The sequence below is a fragment of the Acartia tonsa genome, chromosome 1, assembly GCF_053477335.1.
Source record: "Acartia tonsa isolate MP-2025a chromosome 1, ASM5347733v1, whole genome shotgun sequence".
Classification (NCBI taxonomy): Eukaryota; Metazoa; Arthropoda; class Copepoda; order Calanoida; family Acartiidae; genus Acartia; species Acartia tonsa.
In genome coordinates, this window is record NC_137260.1 from 48567800 (window position 1) to 48590637 (window position 22838).

A 22838-nucleotide genomic window follows, 5' to 3' on the forward strand; every position below is an offset into this window, starting at 1 on the left:
TAAAAATCAATTGTTGCTATTATATAAAACGAAAGAAAATATTTAAAGCAAAGCGTGGGGGGGGGGGGGGAGATAATTTAAGACGTGCCCAAAGCAACCTTAACTTAAAAGTTAAATTCTAATGTATTTTAAATACTGTTTACAGGGGGTGGGTTAACCCATAATACCACCTCGCTGTAGGAATTGGTGGAACAGGAATAACTATGTGCTTTTTCAAAAGTGGTATACATGAATGATTTATCATAGTTTATTAAAATTATTGGTATTTTTTTTTATAATATAAATATTTTTGTTAAATAAAATAACATATTTCATTATAGCTAACAGTTAAAATTTATTGGGGCCATCACATTTTTCTAGACAAATTCAACAGTAAAATAGAAATAAAATAAAAACTTTATGTTCAAGGCAAAACAAAACAATCTAAAGCATCAACAATATAATATGTTGAAAGTGAGCATTTTGTAGCGGTTTTAAAACATTAAATTAAGTTTCAAATTTTATAAAAAGAAAAAAACTGGAAAAACCTCTTTTTTCAGCTCTGGTAAATGTTGATAATGAATTGTGTAATATTTTGTTGATTTTTTAACATTTAGGGAGGGCGAGTGTAGTAGAGGGTTCTTCTTTTAAAGCATGCTCTTTGGGGTCCCTGAAATTAAAAAGAATACAAGTTTATTCATCACGGATTATCAGGGATCTAAAGGGATAGACAATGGCGACTAAACTGATGTACATCCCAATTGATGATTCACAAATTTACCCTTTCTGTAGATTACACTTAGTAGTTGAAACGTTTGGACAATCAACTTAAAGAACCAACCGATCAAAATTCAATAAAAGTCCCTAACTTGTCGAGCAAAGGTTATTATAAAACTTTGGGGAATGGGATAATAAACAGTTAAATGTCACCTCCCTATCTTCGGATAATAGTCTTTGATCTGTTAAATGAAAACGTAAACATTTCAAGGATTTACTTTTTTTCCCTCCTCCACATTTTTCTCCCCACCTTAGCAGAGGATCCCATGCAAAACATACAACCCGGAATGAAAATCTGGACGAACAAATAATGAGAGTACCCAAACTTATAAAACTTACAGATATTATTTGTACTGGTGTGATATGATCTTCCCTTCTGCATCTTCACCATCATCTTCTCCAGGGCCATGGCCTTACCCATGTTGCCAGCAATCTTTAACTTTCCAGTCATAAATGCAGTCGTAGGCTTGATCTTTCCTATTTATAAAACATAGATCTTGAAAGGTTAATCCTTATAATAAAGTTACAGGATCTGTGTCTGTGTGTTATTGTTCAGAAGGATCGCTAACCACTGAACCGATATCAATGGTTCTACTTTACAGTTAAAATTTATTACTATTTTGGAGGATGGGTACCACCCCCCCCCCCCTTAAAACAAGAGATACCCCTAGAAATTTTTTTTTTTAAATTAAAATTTACTTTAAAAAAAAATTGGATTGGTCTATTCCCCCCTCACTCACCCTATTATTTTAAACTTTTTATTTTTTAACTAAAAAAGTTGGGTTGTCGAATTCGTCCCCCCCCCCCCCTATATTTTCATTACTCATGAGATTGTTAACAAGTTGACAAACCTGCAAACATTTTTCCAAAGTTGGCGGTGTTGACGGTGAAAGTAACATCTGCCTTGCCGCTGGCAGGTTTACCCGCCCCACAGGAACCAGCCCCGTTCTTCAGGTCCAGGTACCACTCGGTGTTGTCGTCTATACAGTACAATTAAGGTATTGTTGGCAGGGATCTTAGGGGATAAGACAATGCCGATGAATTGATTTACATCCCCAATGATGATCAACACAATTACCCCTTCTTTTTATTACATTTTTTTATGAAACGTTGGGACACCCCAATAAATGAACCATCCAATCAAAATTCAATAAAGTTGTGAAGCTAGCGAAGAAAAAAAATGAATTATAAAACTTTGGGAAGTAATGTAATAAACAAACAGCCCAATATCCCTTCCCTCCCCGTAATGACAAAATTATATGAAAAAAACATACGATGTGGTTATTATCAACACATTTAAGGACCGTTTTTCATCCAGTGGAAAGGAAACTAACCTGAGATAGAGAATGCAAAGACAGCATTGGTCTTCTTCACCATTTCTTCGCTAAGGTGACCTTAAACATTTTACAGTTAGGGAGTTGAATCCATTTTTATAGAAGCAGAAATATAATCTATGATTATGGTTTGGACCATCTAAAACTGTAATCTACCTTTCCACTTTCCCCTCTCTTGGTGAAGATATCTTCAACGCCGATACGATTTTTGAAATGTAAGATTCCACTTTTGCTTCTCTTGGTGAAGATATCTTCAACGCCGATACGATTTTTGAAATGTAAGATTCCACTTTCCCCTCACTTGGTGAAGATATCTTCAACGCCGATACGATTTTTGAAATATAAGATTCCACTTTTGCCTCTCTTGGTGAAGATATCTTCAACAAGAGTGACAAAAGTGGAATCATAGGCGTCCAAGGGGGGGGGGTAATGGGCCATTTGGCACCCCCAAACGATTTTGGGGGTGCCAAATGGCCGTAGGCACCCCCAAAATTTTGTGAACAATACCCCCCCCCAAAAAAAATTACCCCTACCTTGGGGGTGCCGTAGGCACCCCCAACGATTTTGGGGGGGGGTATTTACCCCACCCAAACGATTTTGGGGGGGGTAATTACCCCCCCCCCCCCCAAAATAAATGTTCTTTAAAAAAAAAATTTTTGGGGGGGTATTTACCCCCCCCAAATTGAATGTTCTTAAAAAAAAAATTTTACTGAAAATTTTTTTTTTTGGGGGGGGGGGAGTAAATACCATCCCGGGGATCTATGATGTAATTGTAAAGCACTGAAGATTCCATAAAATAGATACCTAACTAAATTAAATATTTCATTAAATAATGAAAAAGAATTTCTATAGGCGATTTCTTTTGGGAGGATGTCAGGGTGTCTCAAAACTAGTTATAAAACTTACCAGGACCTATAAGACGCTTCACTTTAAAGTATAATCATATTGGTTCATTGGTTAGTGAGTTAATTATTGTATTTTTATGTTCTAAAGAATGAGATACTACTATATATTTGAATAGTAGTGGCGCCCTTAGCATCTAAGAACTCGTGTTTTCTAAAGGGTAAAAAGGGAGGAGAAAAATAGCCTAAAACCACTCAAAGGATTGACCTATAATAGTGTGGAACCATCATGGGATCTATGTGAAGCTTTCCTAAAAAGGAGAACTCAGTATTAAAAGTAATGAAATCTGAAGCTATAGTCAAATAAACCTTACTTACTACTTTATGTTATAGGATAGTACTTATTAAATTAATAGATTAGGTAGGTGCTTTTTTTACATAATTAAATTACCCCCCCCAAAAATTTTACCCCCGGGGTAAATTAGTTTGGGGGGGGTAATTACCCCCCCCCCCCAACAGATTTGGGGGGAGTATTTACCCCCCCCAACAGACTTTAGGGGGGGTAATTACCCCCCCCCAATCAAATTTTACCCCCGGGGTAAAAATTTTGGGGGGGGTAAAAAAAAATTTCGGCGCGCTTCGCGCGCCATTTTACCCCCCCAAACACGAATTACCCCCCCCCCCCTAAAATTTTTTACCCCCCCCAAAAAAATAAGCTTGGACGCCCCTGAGTGGAATCTTATATTTCAAAAATCGGATCGGCGTTGAAGATATCTTCACCAAGAGAGGGGAAAGTGGAAGGGTAGATTACAGTTTTAGAGGGTCCAAACCATAATCATAGATTATGTTTCTGCTTCTATAAAAATGGATTCAACTCCCTAACTGTTTTATTTTCAATTGACAAATGGTTAAAAGGCTACCTTTGTAAATATCAGCAAATATTTTTATAAATTGGTTGTTGTCATTAGTTCTCATTTTATACCATTACAAACCCTTGTATAACCCTAAAATATTTTAGTTAAATCAGCTTTTATAAGAACTATTATTGATTATTTTTTTTAAAAATACAGGGCTCGGCAGCCATAGCAAACCGCCGTCGCCGATTGACAGTTTTTGAATCATTTACAGCTTTCAGTTAAATAACATTTGACAGAAAGCTGTTGCCTCACTCTCATTTCACTGGAAGCAACTTCATCACTCACATAAAGTTTAAACATCAAATGATTGATAAATATTAAAAGATAGAATTAATATAAATATATTTTTCACCTTCAATTTGTTTGAAGACCTCCTGGATTGGACCTGAACCTTGAGCTGCCGGGGCCGCGGTAGCCTTAGCTGCCACCTGTTCTGTCTGGCGGTTAACTAAAAATATTTCAAATCAAATAATAGTTAAGTTAGATGAATTAAAATAGAATTAATCATTTTCAATTAATTTTGAAAATTAGGAAGAGGGTGGGGGGTTCAGTGCTAGAAAGGCACTTTATAGGAAAGCACTGATTATTAAAACTGAAAATCTAACTTCACTGACCTACTTCCTGTTGAGCTCCCAGGGAGAAATCATCTAGGAAGAAATCAGGCATCAGGTCCGACTCCTTGCCCTCAGGGTTAGCCAGGTACCTACAATCAATGAATCAATCAATAAATAAATAAATCAATCATCAATCAATCAATGAACTTATCAATCAAGGTTAAAGGTACAATTTTTCACTTTAAATTCTCCTAGAACCCCTTCATGTCATATTAGAACGTTCACAATATAAGGCTTAAAGAGTTACATTTCATGATAAATTCACTGCAGTGCAGTGGAACAAAAGTCCTTTTCTTCATAATTTATTTAGAAACATATTTCGGTCAACATGGCACTCTTTTCAGTCCAATGCAGTTTAGCTGGGTGTTAAGTTATATATTATGCACTAGAGCCTCTAGGGCCACTTGAGGAGTGGGAAGTTGAAATTGTTAACCCAATTTTATATTTTGGATTTAAAAGAAAAGAAAAATATTGGGGAGAATTTTTTCTAGGGGATATTTCTATTGGGAGGATGGTGGTACCCTCCCCTAAAATAGTTTTAAACTTCCCAGGACCTAAGAGAAGCTACCCTGTAAAGGAGAACCATATACAGCGGTTAGCAAGAAATATCTAGGAGATGAACTTCACTAGGCAAAACTATAAAAAAAAGCTAGAAGTTATTGTGATTTGGTGGATCTCAAGGATTTTGAAGGGGGATATTTTTAAAATAATAAAGGTATGTATAAGTAAAGTCTAGATGTATTGTATAGTTTAACCCAGATAACTATGTGGTTCCAGTGGTGGGGACCTTTTTCATCTGCTAGCATTTGCTTTCTGCTCTTTTTATCACCATGGAATTAAAAAATCCTAAGGACTTACTGTTTAAAATCATTCATTCCCTCCTCTCTCAAAACTTGTTCGTCAACGCAGAAGTTTCCTAAAACAATTGCAAATTTTATAAGAATTATGAAAAACTACGTAAAATTGTAGCTTCTTAGAAACCGGTAGGTATTAGGAAGCCCAATTAAAATGATGCTTAAAAAGAGTGAACTAAACTAAATTTTCAACTTTTATTATTCAGTATCGAATTTGATGGAGAAATGAATGAAAATTTGTTGTTATATAAACCGAACATATCTTTTTCTTTAAATAATTAAAGCCTAAATAGGGTGCGGGGGGGGGGGAATTCTGACACTTGCGTAAATAAGTTCTGACACTTGTCTTAACCCTTGTTACGCCTCAGACATAGCATATACTCCCTGTTTACGCAAAAGTGTCAGAACTAAATTAAGTTCAAATGCATTTCGTGAAACAACCCCTTTACTTTTCTTATTGCATATTTATCAAAAAGTATTAATAAAATCTGATACCTGGCATAGCTAGCTATTACCTGTAAATGTTCTAGAATCTCTGGTAAGAATGACATACGCGGCATCCGCCATAATATCTGTATTCCTGCACTGGTCCCTGATACCCTTGCCCCCGCCCAGCATCTCCATGGCGGCTGTCATGATGGCGGTGCGCGGCCAAATGGCGTTGACAGCGATACCGTCCTAAAAGTTATAACATACCTATTAGGTGTCTACATAAAAGCTTTTTTGTATATCATCCATTAGTATCCAGAATATCAGCCTTAAGCTTATAAAAAAGAAAAAAATATACCTAAGTAGAAGTGTTTTCTTGTGTAAAAAATATCTTCACCCTCCGATGGCAAAATACAAAAATTTTGTACTGGAATATGATAAACATTTCCCAAACTATATATTATAAAACTAGCAACTGCGCCCCTAACATCTAGGGAGCTAAGTTTTTAAAGAGAGAGATAGAAGACATAAAAAAACCCAAAACCATCTCAAGGATTAAATCTAAAATTAAAATAGCCTAAACTTTCCCGTGACCTATGTGAAGCTTTCCTAGTTATTGAAATCTTAAGCATCAGACATAAAACCTTCAGAATAAGAAAAAAGTTAACCTTCTTAAATTCTTCAGCCATACCAAGGACACACATCGACATACCATACTTGGCCATTGTGTAGGCTACGTGGTTCTGGAACCATCTACAACAATAAAGCACTATATACTAGTTACTGCGCCCATAGCGTCTTGGCGCTCAGTATTGAAGTAAGGAGGAGGAAAGGGGAATAAAATAGCATCAAATCTACTAAAGACAGAAATCTAAAATAAAAATTGAATAAATCAACCTAAGAATGAATAAAGCTTCCCTAAAATGGAGAGTTCAATTGGTTCAGTGGTTAGTGATATCTCAATATACAACAATTAAATCATTAATACTTTTTTTTATTTTTAGTTCGTTTGGGGGTATTCCTTCCTTATTTTAGAATATATCTATGGGTGAATATTACCTACCTGGGTTGCATACTAAGTGGTAGAGAATTATTAAGTATATGGGGGTTTCTATACTTTATTTAGAAAATATCTAGGGGTGAATATTAGCTACCTGGGTTGCATACTGAGTGGTAGATAATTATTAAGTACATGTGGGTTTCTATCCTTTATTAAGAATATATCAAGGGGTGAATATTAACTACCTGAGTCGATACTGAGAGGTGGAGAATTATTAAGTATATGGGAGTTTCTTATCCTTTAATTAGAATATATCTTAGGGTGAATATTAACTACCTGGGTTGCATACTAAGAGGTGGAGAATTGTTGAGAATGTGTGGGTTCCTGCCCTTCATTGCTGATTCTTTCAGGTATGGCAGGGCGCACTTGGATACCAAGTATGTTCCTCTGGAAAAAAAAATCTGGGTATAGTCCCTTTAATGACATTCATCGCATTTTCACAGTAGCTTTTGATAGGTAATTTTTTGGTTAGGTTAGGTTAGGTGATTACCCCGCAGGGGCTAGAAATAGGTGTTAGTCTCCTGCGAAAACCCCTGTAAGATGCGCTGTCACGAAAGGAACTATCACGAAAAAAAAGTAAAAAATTAAGGTAAAATTAGTCAAGGTTTAGGGACACCAAAATAATACCATACAACTTTAAATACCTGCCAATAAATGTGATAAATCAAGTTATGTTAGTTTAAATACATGAAAATTGCTTTAGATAGAGATATTTTTAAAAAAAATATGCGCATAAAAACTACAATCTACCTTGTATTAATAGTATGCATGAGATCATATGTTTTCATGGAAGTTTCTTGTGTACCAGTGAGGCTGATGGCACTGGCATTATTGATGACAATATCAATGCCACCAAATGCCTTGACAGTCTCCTCTATAGATTGCTGGATTTGTCCCTCGTCTCTGCGAATAAATAAAAATAATGATTTATAACTATAAAGATATTTTTTACTAATCGCTTTTAAGATAAAAAAGCTAACTGTATAAAATTGCACAGCACATGTATTTTAAATTCTAACAAACATTTGGAAGACCATTGTTTAAAGGTCAATGGATGGGGCCATACAAACGACAACTTTTTGATTAGTGGGAAAAAATTACCGAGTCCTTTTTTAAAAGGGCATTAATTACCGACTTAATATGAAGAAAAAAAAGTATCAAATTTTATATTTGTAAGGCAAAAACTATCTTTTCTATTTCTCAAAGTCTGATCTGCTTGTCCTGTGAGTGAGGATTATGCAACGTTAAAAGGAAAAAATTAAGACCAGTTTATTACAATTAGTGGTTGAAACGTTTGGACACTGAACTTAATGAACAAACCAATCAAATTCAATAAAAGTTGATAACGAATAAGAAATCGTTATTATAAAACTTTGGGGATTACTGTAATAAAAGTCCCTAAAGTTGATAAAGAATAAGAAATCGTTATTATAAAACTTTGGGGATTACTGTAATAAACCGCCCATTGTCCCCTACCTCCCTGGGTAAATTCACATGAATGAAATACCAATCCACTATCTTTTTGATGAATTGTACCTGACGTCAACAATACAAGGAAGCGCCTGACCGCCAGCAGCTTCAATATCCTTGGCTGCTGTGTAAATTGTACCAGGTAACTGAAACAAAAGATCGTTAATTTGAAAATGACAAAAAGCAAGCAAGAATAGTTATTTCTCGCATCGTACTGTTAACAGCTTTAAGCGGATAAAAATGTACAATTATAAGATTAAAACCAGTTTTTAGCCCCTAGATGCCGATGGCACGGTGTAAGAAAAATGGTTTTAATCTTATGATTGTATATTTATAATGCGATGCTCTAGACATAATTTTCGTATGGCTGAGAATCGGTTCTAATCCACCGGATATTAACCGGTTTCGAATGAATACGAGAAAAAAATATAAAGGTACTACTAAAGTAAAATATAAGATATTAGCCCATTGGGGAACTTGGAAGGGAGAGGGAGTGGTGTGGTGTTAGTCGACCGCCTACTTTCAATTTTATTTCTTAAAAGAAAAATATTTTTTTGGGGGACACGACTTTTCTTAGGAGTGTTGTAAAAGTACCTTTCCTGAAACTTTAAGAAACTTCACTATAAAGGAAAATCATATTGGTCAATTTGTTATAGAGTGCTTAAGCTGCAGTACATACATACAGACATCCTGTTACTTTTATAAAAGAATAACTAATGATTGTTGAAAAGCTGCGAATACATGCGTAGTCGTACCTTAGGGTGAGGGTCAGCTGTCTTGGCAGCTATGGCAATTTTTGCACCATCCTTAGCGGCCTTGATGGCCATGGCCAGGCCGATACCACGGCTGCCGCCGGTAACATAGATCACCTTTCCGGCTAATTTCCTAAATGAAAAAATAATAAAAATCTAAAATAAAACATGTCTGCAAAAAATAGGATTTACATAAAAAAAAATTATTTTAACATCATAAGCAGTATTCAAATACCTAGATCTTAAAAGGTTAAAATATAAATACAATAATTTAAATTCACTAAAATAATCTTTAGAGTACTATTAGAGAAAAATGGTATCTCACCCTGTATTAAGCATGTTGAGAAACTAAAATCAGCTGATTCCTTCAAATACGAGAACAGAGCACTAGCAACACAAAATTATCTCTGAAAAATTTATTTACATACGTCACTCTTCGCGCGCCTTCACACCAGGCATTTAGGGATAAGTAAATGGAAGATAGATTAATATTTCATATGTTATTTATCAGATACACAAAGACAATATTGTGATATTTTATGTGACAAGAGATTTAATTTATCTTCCATTGTCTTGTCCCTGTATTCCTGACTAAAACAGTTTTTAGTTACATTTATCCTATTTTCTCCATTTTAGGGTAAACTCTATAATTTGCTCTCAAAATTTTGGATAAAACACAATAGTATACAAAGTTGAGTAAAAAGATAAGCATACAAAGTATGAGAAAATGGGCAGGTAGGGAAAAGCCAACAGCACTTTATTTACCATTATCTTAACCTCTTTAAAAATTCACAAGAATCCAGGGAGAGAGGGGGGCTTTTATTTATTACTTTCATATCCATTTATCCCTGAAAAATGTTGGAATGTAAGAAAAAGGAAAATATTGTAAAAGATAAAATTATTATATATATAATACACACTAGTGTTACAGGGATAGGACACTTGTGGATAAATAAACAACCACCATAAATTTTTGGGTCTAAAAATTGCTTCATTACATCGCATATAAATACAATTAGGAATGAAAATGCATAGATTATTTTTTCTGCCATAATTCTTTCCCTTCCTCCCTGAACCAACACAGCTATCAAAAGTGTACAGTTTTGGGCTGTTCGTATAATGTTTGTTGCATCTTTAAAATACTACTACAAGATAAGATAAATATTTTTTAATAATAATAAAGAACAACTTAATTTATTAGCCTAGTTCATATATATATTGAAAAATCCTATTACTGAAGCTGTTTATTGATAATTTTTCTTTTTCTATCCCAATTCTATATTACTGCTATATGTTATTGTTCATAAACTATACTTTCTTGGCTTTCCCGAATGCAACAAAATACAAAATTTTAATGAAAATGAAAACTGTAAACTTGTAAAATGGAGAAAATAAATAAATTATACAGGTACAAAATAACTAAAAAATTAATGACTAATCATCACTGGAATCATAATAATAATAATAATATAATAATACTATTCATTCTTAAATAAAATAAAAATGATCTTTGACTGTGAAAACATGAATTTTCTTATCTTTGAGTGAATTAATTTTAGACAGGGATGAAGGTAGAGTTGTGTTTGACTTATTTGTTTCTAATTTTCTCAGAGGTGTATATTTTGCATTAGATCCCCTGCTGAATGGGGGAGGGAGGAATTAAAAAATATGTAGGAGAGGAAAACAAGTGAAAAAATAACCATTTTATGAATTTTTTCCCATTTCTTGGGGGGAAAAAATTTATGAAATAGAGTACTGAAAACATATTTCTATTTTTTCTCCCTGAATTTTCTCTATCCCACTTGCCTTAGTAAAGTAGTGAAAAAAATCACATTTACTGTAAAAAGATATTCAGAAAAAATATTTTTTTTCATCCCCCTCCCTTTCATTAAAATGAAAATAAAAATGGCAGTAAATAATTAACAGAGTATTAAAATATTTTTTTTGTTTTTTTATGATGTATATGTTGTGGTAGTAGTTGAAGGGGTAGATGATGATGATTGGGTTCCTCCTAATATGGATACAGATACATCAAATAAAATATTACTATGTATACCTTTAAGATCATTTCAGAACATGTTTAAAACTTTAAAGGGGGGGGGGGGGGCGAAAGTGACACTTTTTGAAACCAAAACTAAGAGTCAACAAAGGAACTCAACTAAAAAAAGGGTTACAGGTCTGAGATTTTGCATGGCAGTTGCTTTATAGGGGTACAATATGGAACTGTGAAGAAACGGCGGCGCAACCGCCGAAAACCGCCGTAATTTTTGTTGCCTTTTCTCGGCGGTTGCGCCGCCGTTTCTTCACAGTTCCATATTGTACCCCTATAAAGCAACTGCCATGCAAAAGTTGAGTTCCTTTGACTTTTAGTTTTGGTTTCAAAAAGTGTCCCTTTCGCCCCCCCCCCCTTTGTTTCAATGTAAATCAATTTATATATCTGTATTTATTTACCAAAAATTTTTTGTAATTTAATACACTGTAAATAGATGAAAATTTACAAACAAGGACAAATCTGATTTGTAATTGTACTTGCAAATCAATCATTCATTCTCACTTTGTATTTTTATGCAATTGCAAACTTAAGTAAAACTTAAAGTTAAACAATATTAGTTTTTTAGAAGACTAAATCCTTAATGAAATGAAAAAAAATTTATGCCCTTTCTTGCAGTGACATACAAAGCCTTAAACATGTAGAAATCATTTTTTAAAACTTGCAAGCTATAGTAAACAAGTTTGATATCAATATTATATTGCACCAATACCCTTGAGATTGACTTCAAAATCAATAAGAAATAATCAAAAAACATAAGTTAAAACTGAAGTATCTGATCCTTAATGACCTGATGCAGCTGTACCACCACCACCTTGAGATTCTTTTTGTTGTTGCTGTAGTTGTTGTTGTTGTTGTAAGAGAGCTTGTCTCTGGGCTGGGGTTATTAGCCTCGTCACATGCTGACTTTTCAATCTTTCTAGTTCTTCCACTCGAGTTCTAAAATTTGGCTTTCATACATTTGTCATGTAATAGCTAAAAACTATAGTAAGCATTTTAAATCATTGCAAATCTCTAAACCCTTTTGATTGGCAGGCATTGAAAAATATTTGAATAGTTATTTTATTTCTTGCATAGTATTTTATTATAGAGAGCTTATTGTGGTAGTAATTAAAAGATTTATTCCAGTTTTGTAAGCCTTAAGAGGGCAGAACGCCCAGACACACAACACTTTTACTGATAATATGATTTTTATCTTATTACAATATGATTCGATAAACAATTTTTCAATATGTCTTTAAAGAACTGGTTCTAATTGGTCTACAAGCCAAAATGAAATTACCTTGCATGTTCTAATCTGTGCCAAGCCATCTTAAAAACCTTCTGACTGGCATAGCTGCTGCCCTCATGGGGCTGTCCTGTACTAACCTATCATAAAATGCATAAATCAAAAGAATACACCATGTGATCTTATTTTGTATCTCTGAACCATAGGTATCTTGCTTAATTATGTACATGATCATAAGGTCAGACAACAAGCCCATTGTCTGGAAGCATTACCCTTACTATAATCATTTATGTTGCACACCTGACATGACTTGATATTAGGCTAATATTCTTCTTCCCAACTAAGAGCAAATGCCAAAGTAGCAGGTTAATGATATCTATACCTGGCTAAGATATCTGATGTGATCTGTTAAGCTGGAATCAATGGTAGCCAGACTGTTCATAAATTGTGTCACCAGAAGGTCGATTTGTTTTTGGCTTGGTTTGTCCTAAAATATATTTTACTATTGCAATCTAGCAAAATATCCATTCTATATTTATTACAAAGTTTATTTTCTTGAGGAGGTGGGACACCCCCACCCCCCAAAAAAGCAAAATCTCCCCCCCCCCCATTTTTTTGCTGAAATTTTGCTTTTAATACAAACGTGATATTTATTTTTGGATTTATTTTATTATATTATATATTTTATGCGGTATTCACTTACTGTTTGGATTGAAAACTGAATATAACTGATTGATTTAAAAACAGACGATAGAAAGAAAAAACATAAAGAAACATATATTTAAAATCTTAAGAACTCACCACAGTTACTGTTATAATAAGTTTGTTGCAAAAATAGGCATTATACCCTATGCAGATAATAACACACAAAACAACAATAAGGGGAGACCAGGGGGTTGCACTTTTCTTCACTTTTTGGGGCGAATCCCTTAGATGCTTGGAGCAAAGCTAATAGTTAGTTTACAAATCAGAACAATTTTTAAAAAGATACAACCTTTGCTATTTCTGCAAGTGCTTGTCCAGCTGTATATAGGCAAGAAACAATCTCTTTCTCCACCTTGTCCAGCTGATCTAATTTATCCATTGCACCAGATGCCATTTTGAACCCACCCAAACCGTTAAGGGCTAAAATCAGCTGATTCCTTCAATTTCAAGAGCAGAGCACTAGCAACACAATATTATCTCTGAAAAATTTATTTACATACATCACTTTGCGCGCGCCTTGAAACATGGGATACAGGGATAAGTAAGTGGAAGATAAATTAACTTGTCAAAAATCAGATTTCAGACATTTTTTTGTGAAAGGAGATCTTATTTGTCTTGCATTGACTTTTCCCTATATTCCTGAATAAAAACAGTTTTTATTTACATTTTCTTATTTTCTCCCTTTTAGAGTAAACTCTATAATATGCTCTAAAAATGTTTAATAAAATACAATTATTACAAAGTTCAGTAAAAAAGATAAGCATATTATTTATTTATTACTATCATATTCATATATTGCAATGAAAATGAAAACAATGGAAGCTTCTAAAATGGAGAAAATAAATTAAGTTCACAGGTACAAATAACTACACAATAAAAGTTTAATCATCACTGGAATGATAATAAAATGAATATTATTCAATTCAGTGGTGTATATTCTACACGGGATCCCCTGCTCAGGGGGGGGGAATAAAAAATAGTTGGTTGGAGGGGAAAAAAATGTAAAAATTAAGAAAACTGAAAACCATTTTTTCATTTCCCCCCCCTCTTTGGTGAAAAAACTTTTAAAAATGTGTTGTAGGAGGAATAAAATAAATAAAATATAGAGTTCTTTGAAAATTTTTCCATTTTTCCCCTACTCGGTGAGAAAAAACTAGGGGGGGGGGGAAGAAAAATAAAAAATTTTGTAGCAGGGGAAAAAAATAAATCTTGTGCAGAATATACACCCCTGATTCAATTTTAGATAAAATAAACATGATCTTTGACTGTAAAAATATGAATTTTCTTTTCTTTGAGTAATTTAATTTAGACAGAGATAATGTAAAAAAGTGTTTGGCTCATTTGATTCGCATTTTCTCAATCCCTTTTGCCTAAGAAAAGTAGTGAAAAATATCCAAAATTACAAGATGTTCCCCTCCCCTTTCATAAAAAAAAAAAAAAAATAGGAAGTGAATAATTGACATAGTACCTATTGAAATAATGTCTTTGTTTTTTAAGATGTAGATGTTGTGGTAGTAGTTGCAGGGGTAGATGATGATGATCCTAATGGATACAGATACTTCAAATAAAATACAATTATTCCTTTAAAATCTTTTCAGAATAGGATTAAAACTAAAAGTTTGCTTCAATGTAAATAAATTTATATGTCTGTATTTACTATTTATTAACCAAAAATATTTGTAATCTAATTTGCTGTAACGAACAAGGACAATTCTGATTTGTAATTTTACTTGCAAATCAATCATGTACATTTTGTATTGTTGTACAACAGCAAACTTAATTGAAACTTAAAGTAGAACAAGATTAATGCCTTTTAAATAAAATAAATAGATTACTGTCCTTACGTTTAACGACATACAAACCCTTAAACATCTAGAAATTATTTTCTCGTATTCATTCGAATCCGGTAGATAGGAACCGGTTCTCATCCATACGAAAAAACTATGTCTAGCATCGTATTATATCCAGTTTTCTACGAATATAGAAATGTACAATCATAAGATTAAAACTAGTTTTTTTAGCCAGTGCCTTCGGCACCACGGGGCTAAAAAAACTAGTTTTAATCTTATAATTGTACATTCTATATCCGCGGAAAGCCGTTTATAATACGATACGAGAAATAACTATTCTACAACTCACAAGCTAACAAGTTTTATATATATGTAGCACCTCTATAAAAACCTCAAATTCAATATAAAAAAAGATACAAAATGAAGTATCTATTCCTGAATGACCTGATACAGCTGCGCCACCACCACCACCTTGAGATTCTTGTTGTTGTTGCTGTTGCTGTAATTGTTGTTGTTGTAGCAGAGCCTGTCTCTGGGCTGGGGTTATCAGCCTGGTCGCGTGCTGACTCTTTAATCTTTCCAGTACATCCACACGAGTTCTAAAATGTTTGTTTATTGACTTTAAACAAGCATTTGACTGTTGATTAAAATTAGGCTTGGAATAAAAATGGATTAATTAGATTATTTCTTTATGCATCCAGGGAAAAGCAATAGCTCAAAACAAAAACTAAACGTCTTAAATTATGGTAAATTTCTTTTGTTTATCAGACATTAAGAACAAAATTAGTAGTATTATAAACAGTAGTAAAATGAAATATTATATTTAGCCCCGTGGGACCGAAGGTCCAGGCTAGCAAAACTTGTATTAATATTATGATTTTATTTTAATAATCGTAGAAAATTGTTTACAGCATGATATATGATTTTTCAGCATGACTAAGAACCTGTTCTAATCCAGCGGATATTAATCGGTATGGAAGCCATACTGTAAATTACCTTGCATGTTCTAATCTGTGCCAGGCCATCTGAAGAACCTTCTGGCTGGCATAACTGCTGCCCTCGTGGGGCTGTCCTGTGCTAACCTATCATAAAAATGAAGTAGGTGAAGTAATGAAAAACTATAAAAAGTACTTTTTTAATTAACAGGATGACAGGGAAGTATATTCTGCACAAGATTTATTTTTTTCCCCTGCCGCAAAATATTTCATTCCACCCTAAGTTATTTTCCCAAGGGAGGAGGGGAAAATGTAAATATTTTTCATTGATTTTCTCTAATCTAAATTTTAGGTTAACCCATAAGGACAGAGTAGGTTCCAAGAGCTAAGTAGTTAAAAGTAATACTATTTAATATTAATACCTGGCTAAGATATTTTATGTGATCAGTTAGGCTGGAATCAATGGTAGCCAGACTGTTCATAAATTGTGTCACCAGTAGGTCGATTTGTTTTTGGCTTGGTTTGTCCTAAATTAAAATCATTTTACTATTTCAATCTAGCAAAATACCCCTTTACATATGAATTCTGACTAAGCATATCACATATTTCTTGCTGTTGTTGAAAATACTTGTTTTTTAAGCAAGATTTTCGACAGGTCATTTAAAGATAGTCTTTTTGCTGTTTATGTCCTTAAATGTTAACTAAGACATTAGTTTATAAATCAGGACAATATTAATTTTTGTTTCTCAAGAAGTCGGTGTTTACTTATTGCCATTGCAGGATCCTGGATAGACTGTCGCCTCCAGAACTAATACCCCCACACAGTTTTATTATCTATATATTATTATTTGTGTTATATCTATTATCATTGATCACATTCCCATGGTTATCAATAAAACTAGATCTTATATTAAACCGTAGTTTATACAACTTAGTAACCCCAACCTTTGCAGAGTGTTAAGATGAGGTTTCATTTATGATTGGAAAATGTTCTTGTGTTAATTTAGTATATGACAATGCTATAATGATGTTGGAAAGAGTATGGTTTTGTTACTGCATGACTTACATGGTTTGCTAGGATCCAAACAGCCATTTCAAGTAATTTTAACAGTAAACAAAAAAAAATTTACCTTTGCTATTTCTGCAAGTGCTTGTCCAGCTGTATAAAGACAAGAAACAATTTCTTTCTCCACCTTGTCCAGCTGTTCTAATTTATCCAAGGCTCCAGACGCCATTTTGATTTTTAGTCCACGTGACTTGTTCTGAAACTTTTAATTTTATACTTACTTCTTAAAAGCAATAAAAAACTGATTTTTGTTTTATTTAACAGTGGACAAATTACACTTTTGTGACATCCCAATAAAGCATCATTTTAGCATTATTAGGATTAAACAATACTCCCATGGTAATGAATCCCAAAAAAGATTTAAATATCTGTTCTTGGAATAAGAAAAGTTTGCTTGTAATATTGAAGTTCTGCTATACTGTCCTCTATATCTTCCAAAGCTCTGAAATTAAATAAAGTTATTTTAAGTAAATCGTATTAATTAAAAAGCAATTACAATCAAACATATGACAATTTAATTTTGGAATATTTGCTGCACTCGTAGTAATTGTTGTTAGTAATATCCAGGAATCTTAAGAAATAAGACAATAGCCGATAAATTGATGTTCATCCCCAATGATTATACACAAAATAAACCCTTCTGTAGTTTACAATTAGTACTTGAAACATTTGGAAACTCAAATAAATGAACCAACCTTAATAAATTCAAGGAAAGACCCAAAAGTTGCTAAGCCAACGAATAAGAATCGTCATTATAACACTTTTGGGACTAGTTTAATAAAGAACCCGATGTCCCCTTCTTCCCTGGTAATATCTTCAATTCCTTACATTACTCCTTCAAATCAATCTACCCTGGTTTTAACCTTAAAACTAAGTTCACACATTTAACACAATGCTTTTTTAGTACTACCAGGCCTAGCTATTCTAACAATCAATTCTATAAAAATGTGGACAAAAATCACGAAACCTTGTGGGTAAGGTTGGAGTATAACTTGTTTTTTCATGTAGCTGAAGAGGGGTGGGTGGGTAAGAAGGGGAGGAAAAGGGGAAGGGGGTTGTGGGGAAATTTTCATTTAGATTTGTTTATCAGAATATCATTCCCTTGTCCCTGAGTAATACATTATTGAGTTAAGGCCCCCTTTCTTGTACCAAATCAAAATACTGATAATATTCCCCTAAATAATACCTAATACTTTTATTTACCTGTGTGTTAATCGTTTACTTGGCAATTCTTGATAAATCTTCGGATTCCACCGTTTGCACAATTCTTTAACTGTACTAACATCCACTGTTCTATAATGAAGGTGCTCGGCTAGAGAGGGCATACATTTCTCCAAAAATTTTCTATCCTGTAACATTAAAATAAAATTGATTCCTAATTAAAAGAACATTTATAACCAAAAGTAGCGCAGCAGAAACAAATAAACACAAAATTAGTTAAAAGGTACTTTTTGCAGATTTATTATCATAATATTAAGTATAACCATGTCTTATATTTCATCCCCCCCCCCTAGTTTTTCCCCCAAGGAGGGGGAATTTTAATTTCAGATCTCTTAATTTTCTTATTTCCCCCACCCTCTTAAATGTTTTTATTCCCCCCCCCCTTATGACAGGGGATCCATGCAGAATATACACCCCGTTAAACTGTACCTGTCCTACAGAGTTGCCCGCCAGCGGACATTTTCCTTTTTGTGTGTGTTTCTCAAGGAGTGTTAACAAATCTCTTTCTGCTGCTTCCATGGTTAACTTAAATAACAAATCTTTCTTAAAATTATATTTCAAAACATTTGTATTCTATTTACATACCATGTCATGCCAGCATATTATATCAGGGGGGAATATTTGGGGGTTTTATATTTCAAGTAACTAAGGGGAAAAAATGTTGTATTATTTCCTTTAGTTTAATGATACCTTTTAGTTATTTTAGGAAAAAAAGAATGATAACATCCATAAAAGCGAAGCTCTTGAACGGTAGGACAATCGAACGTTAAAAAGTTTCAGAATTGAATAAACAAAATATAAATGTTTGAGTCTAAACTAAATTTTAAGTAATTTTTTTGCAGAACTTCTTAAATACAGTATACCTATTGTTTTGGGACATACATACATTTTTAGGACTTTATTACAGATGCTTCGCTGATAACATTGTTCCTTGATGTAATATTTTTCCGATTGGAATGAACATTTCAATCGTTTGGGGGACCACTATCTCAAATACCAACCTAAATAACTGGAAAATGTATGTAATAGTTCACTCGTTTTATATAGACAGACACAATAAGTTATTCCAAAAAGAAGATGAATAGGATAATTATAACACACAAATATTTGAGAAAAAGGTTAAAAATCAACATGTTTTAAATGGACGTAAGGACTTTCTGGTAAAGCTTATAGAGTTGCTACGCTTCCTAAATCCTAACTAACTGTTGGAAGAATCTTCAAGTTTAAAATCGATAGGACAGTTTTAACATGTCTAAATTGATGAAAAGAGCTAACCGTTATACGAATAAACTGACCGTTACTGACGGACGGGCCGACCCTAACTATAAAAAGCTCCGCTTCTAAAAAGCAACTATTGCAACTACCTTACTATCTAAACAAGATTGAGTAAGTCCAGAGTCTCCGTGGTGTTGGGTGCACCATTCATCCATACCATCCAATAATGCTTTGTCTGTCTGGATTATTAAACTTTCGGATCTACATACCTTAAATAAATGAATAATTGCAAGCTATGTTTTAATAGAGGGGTAAATTATAATCAACAATTAAATGATCTTTATTCCAAAACAGTATCTAGGAATTTATATTACACTAGTGGGGAGGGAGTCTCACCAACCCTTTCCTGTGGACCTATAAGAAGCCATAAGCAGACCTGTAAAGGAGATCCAAATGAATCGGTTCAGCGGCTAGAGATTCTTTACACAAAAACATAGACATCCTGTTACTTTATTTAATGATTCTATCAGGGGTGTATATTCGGGACGTTGCCGTTCCTGCAACTGGCAGAAATACAGTGGATGTATTTTTGTCTAAATTGTTTGTCTGGATGTAGATTCGACAGTAATTTGTTATATATGGTAGGTATGCTGATAAATATACATCTAACACAGGCATTTTAACATCCAAAATTGTCAATTATACATCTATTTCTTGCCAATTTCACATCTAAATTTTTAAAATGTCATAAATACATCCTGCAAACATTTCATTTCTTCCCCACCCCCTAGTTTTTTCACCCCATGTAGGGGGAAAAAAGAAAAATGTTTACAGTACTCTTTTTTTTAAAAATTTTTTCCTCCCCTCCCAACTTATTTTTCATTACCCCACCCCCTATCTAGCAGGGGATCCCAAGCATAATTTACTGTCCTGGATCCTAGATTATGCTCACCTCACTTAATGATTGATCCCCCTCTGTGACTATGACCGCAATCTCCATGATGACATCCTTAGTGATGTCCAGGCCGGTCATCTCACAGTCAACCCAGATCAACCGGTCATTCTTGATTTGCGACATTGATTTGGATTTGAATTTCTAAAATTTAGATCCTAGTGTTATATCTTAGTGTATACGTTAGTTGAGATCCTCTATAAAATTGATCATTGCAAACTTTGGACCTTAAATGCTCGAGTTATAAAACATAATTTCAAAAAGATAAAGAAATACGAATTTCGGGATATTCAGGCTTAAATATTCAATTAATCTTTTCCAGTGATAATTTCTAATATTGATAAAATAACGGAAGTTTTTCTATAACCATCAAAAAAACATTGGTAATGTCAAAGCCCGAAGGAAAAAAAATCAAAGCTTCGGAATTAGCCATTGCCGATTTTTTTGCTTGCGTTTTAAAAGCCAATTAACCAGACAAGTAAAATGCAAAATTAACTGATTTTACAAAACTGGCACTAAATGTGAATGTCCATTAAGATCTCGTAAACGGCTAAGATGATCAGGAAGGTTTTAGGCAATATGGCAAAAGTAATGGGGGTGGGAGGATGGCTCAACCTACCCAAAAAAGGGACCTCAAACTTCGGGAATAGTACCTTTCGTAACATCGCCCCATAAGTGGCGATTCGTCGTATTTTTAAAATGGCTTTTTATAGGTTATTTTAGGTTAGGTTATATTTGGTTAGGTGATTGCCCCACAGGGTTAGGTAATTGGCCCCGCAGGGTTAGAGCCCCCCGCAGGGGCTAGAAATAGTACTGTGAAAAACACGAAGAATCGCCCCATAAGGTGCGATGTTACGAAAGGGACTATACCCAAACTTCCCTTAACACTTTTAAAACCCACATACATCTATTTAGTGCAGAGCTTCTTGATAGGCCATAGGGGATTATAAAATAAAATTACAAGTACCTTTTGTTGATAATAATGAGATGTTGAAATTAGAGGAGCTAATATACTTCCTAAATAAAATAAAAACATTTTTTCATTTTATTTGATTTGTATCATGTAAAATACATAGTATAATTCAACTACTTCAAACTTAAAGAAAAATGGATCACAATGAAAGAAAAAACAACTTGTGATATTATACAAACAAAAAGGGGTAGTGTATATAAATTTACAAAAATAAACTCGTTTATTCAATACATGTATGGTTATAGATTGTTTTTACATTAGTTGTAGAGTTGCTTTCAAAAAAAAAACAATAAGTTAATAAACTACCACAAATAAAAAAACAGTTTCCATCCTTTGAATTAAATATTATTTATTACAAAGTTATGACATTGCAAATTGCTAGTATGCACACTGTTGGGGGGCCAGACGAAAAAAGTTTATTTTAGTGTTAAGCAAAAATGACTTTGCAATTAAATCAGTAAGTACGTCTAATAACACCCTTTGCTAATTTTAAAATCCAACTTAATCTAATTTTTGAAAAATTTAAGATAGAAAATTTCAAGTTCAAATTTCATCCCCAAAGAGCTTACACTCATCCATGATGAGCAAAACAAATATTCATATTATTCAATTCTTTACAACTTTGCTTTTATGAAGTCTTTCATAAAACCACTCTACATATGATTTATTCAAGGCTAAATTTCCGTGACCTTAGCAAAGCAACTGATAAAAATGGCCATTGATTAACTCCCTTTAGGATTATTTTATGAAGAACTTTTTAAAAGCAAAGTTGTTCAAAAAGGGAGGGGGCGGAAGTGAAATTTTTTGAAACCAAAACTAAAAGTCAAAGGAACTCAACTAAACAAAGAGTTACAGCTCTGACATTTGACATGGCAGTTGCTTTATAGAGGTACAATATGGAACTGTGAAGAAACGGCGGTGGAACCGCCACTCCAGCCGAAAACCGCCATTTCCCGTCGAAATTTGTTTTTGCCTTTTCTCGTCAAATTAGATAATTTTTAATCATCTGAGATAATATTTTTTTTCCATAAAATTTTCCCTTATATTTTCACTTGACACTTGAAATATTTGCATTTGGCGAGAAAAGATGAAAAAAAAATCGTCGGGAAACGGCGGTTTTCAGCGGTAGTGGCGGTTCCGCCGCCGTTTCTTCACAGTTCCATATTATACCTCTTTAAAGCAACTGCCATGTCAAATCTCAGAGCTGTAACTCTTTATTTAGTTGAGTTCCTTTGACTTTTAGTTTTGGTTTCAAAAAGTGTCACTTCCGCCTCCCCCCTTTTAAATTAATAATCGTTGTTTTTCTTGTCATGATTGTTCAAGAACTCCTAGGGAATGAAAATTGGACTGAAAATTTTCAAATCTAATTTTCTCAAAAATTAGATTTCATTGGATTTTAGAATTAGCAAAGGATGTTATTAGACGTACTTACTGATATCCCAATATCCCATTCTTACCTGGTAATGAATATTTTTTACCTTAATCACTTACTTTTAATATGGTTAGTAATATTTCTACCAACTAATCCTCCAATCCCTGTCAACATTTGGTTATAAATTAATCTGAAATAGTTTTAACAAGATTAAGACTAAAAAACAAAACATGTTTAAAAACGTATTGTTTTATTTTCTTTTTATTATTACCAGACAAATTCAATAACATATTAGATAAATAT

At 33.5% G+C, this 22838-nt stretch overlaps 4 protein-coding genes across 5 annotated transcripts; all 4 read right to left on the minus strand.

Moving 5' to 3' along the window:
* Positions 1-505: 505 nt before the first annotated feature.
* On the minus strand, positions 506-9497 carry Hsdl2 (Hydroxysteroid dehydrogenase like 2). Its single transcript, XM_080164589.1, has 14 exons — positions 9354-9497; positions 9032-9161; positions 8343-8422; positions 7557-7709; positions 7083-7193; positions 6415-6499; positions 5833-5995; positions 5322-5379; positions 4464-4552; positions 4202-4297; positions 2091-2150; positions 1608-1736; positions 1096-1233; positions 506-649 (listed from the first exon to the last, which is right to left on the minus strand). Exons 1-14 carry the CDS (start codon positions 9365-9367, stop codon positions 627-629), a joined length of 1329 nt encoding a protein of 442 aa, XP_080020715.1. The 5' UTR covers positions 9368-9497; the 3' UTR covers positions 506-626.
* A 906-nt stretch (positions 9498-10403) lies between these two features.
* LOC145322534 (mediator of RNA polymerase II transcription subunit 11-like) lies at positions 10404-13836 on the minus strand. The gene is made up of 5 exons (XM_080164637.1): positions 13301-13836; positions 12689-12793; positions 12361-12446; positions 11869-12017; positions 10404-11039 (listed from the first exon to the last, which is right to left on the minus strand). The coding sequence occupies exons 1-5, from the start codon at positions 13403-13405 to the stop codon at positions 10981-10983; spliced, it is 504 nt and encodes a 167-aa protein (XP_080020763.1). The 5' UTR covers positions 13406-13836; the 3' UTR covers positions 10404-10980.
* A 659-nt stretch (positions 13837-14495) lies between these two features.
* On the minus strand, positions 14496-17038 carry LOC145322526 (mediator of RNA polymerase II transcription subunit 11-like). Its single transcript, XM_080164630.1, has 5 exons — positions 16867-17038; positions 16159-16263; positions 15798-15883; positions 15246-15400; positions 14496-14553 (listed from the first exon to the last, which is right to left on the minus strand). Exons 1-5 carry the CDS (start codon positions 16969-16971, stop codon positions 14504-14506), a joined length of 501 nt encoding a protein of 166 aa, XP_080020756.1. The 5' UTR covers positions 16972-17038; the 3' UTR covers positions 14496-14503.
* Positions 17039-17090: 52 nt separating this feature from the next.
* LOC145322522 (oligoribonuclease, mitochondrial) lies at positions 17091-22734 on the minus strand. 2 transcript variants are annotated; one of them, XM_080164605.1, is made up of 7 exons: positions 22655-22734; positions 21158-21207; positions 20191-20334; positions 19388-19507; positions 18453-18548; positions 18006-18151; positions 17091-17244 (listed from the first exon to the last, which is right to left on the minus strand). In XM_080164605.1, exons 1-7 carry the CDS (start codon positions 22707-22709, stop codon positions 17163-17165), a joined length of 693 nt encoding a protein of 230 aa, XP_080020731.1. In that variant the 5' UTR covers positions 22710-22734; the 3' UTR covers positions 17091-17162. The 2 variants fall into 2 exon arrangements, with proteins under 2 accessions (XP_080020731.1, XP_080020742.1); XM_080164616.1 differs by having other exon boundaries at positions 22642-22734.
* Between the last annotated feature and the right edge of the window lie 104 nt (positions 22735-22838).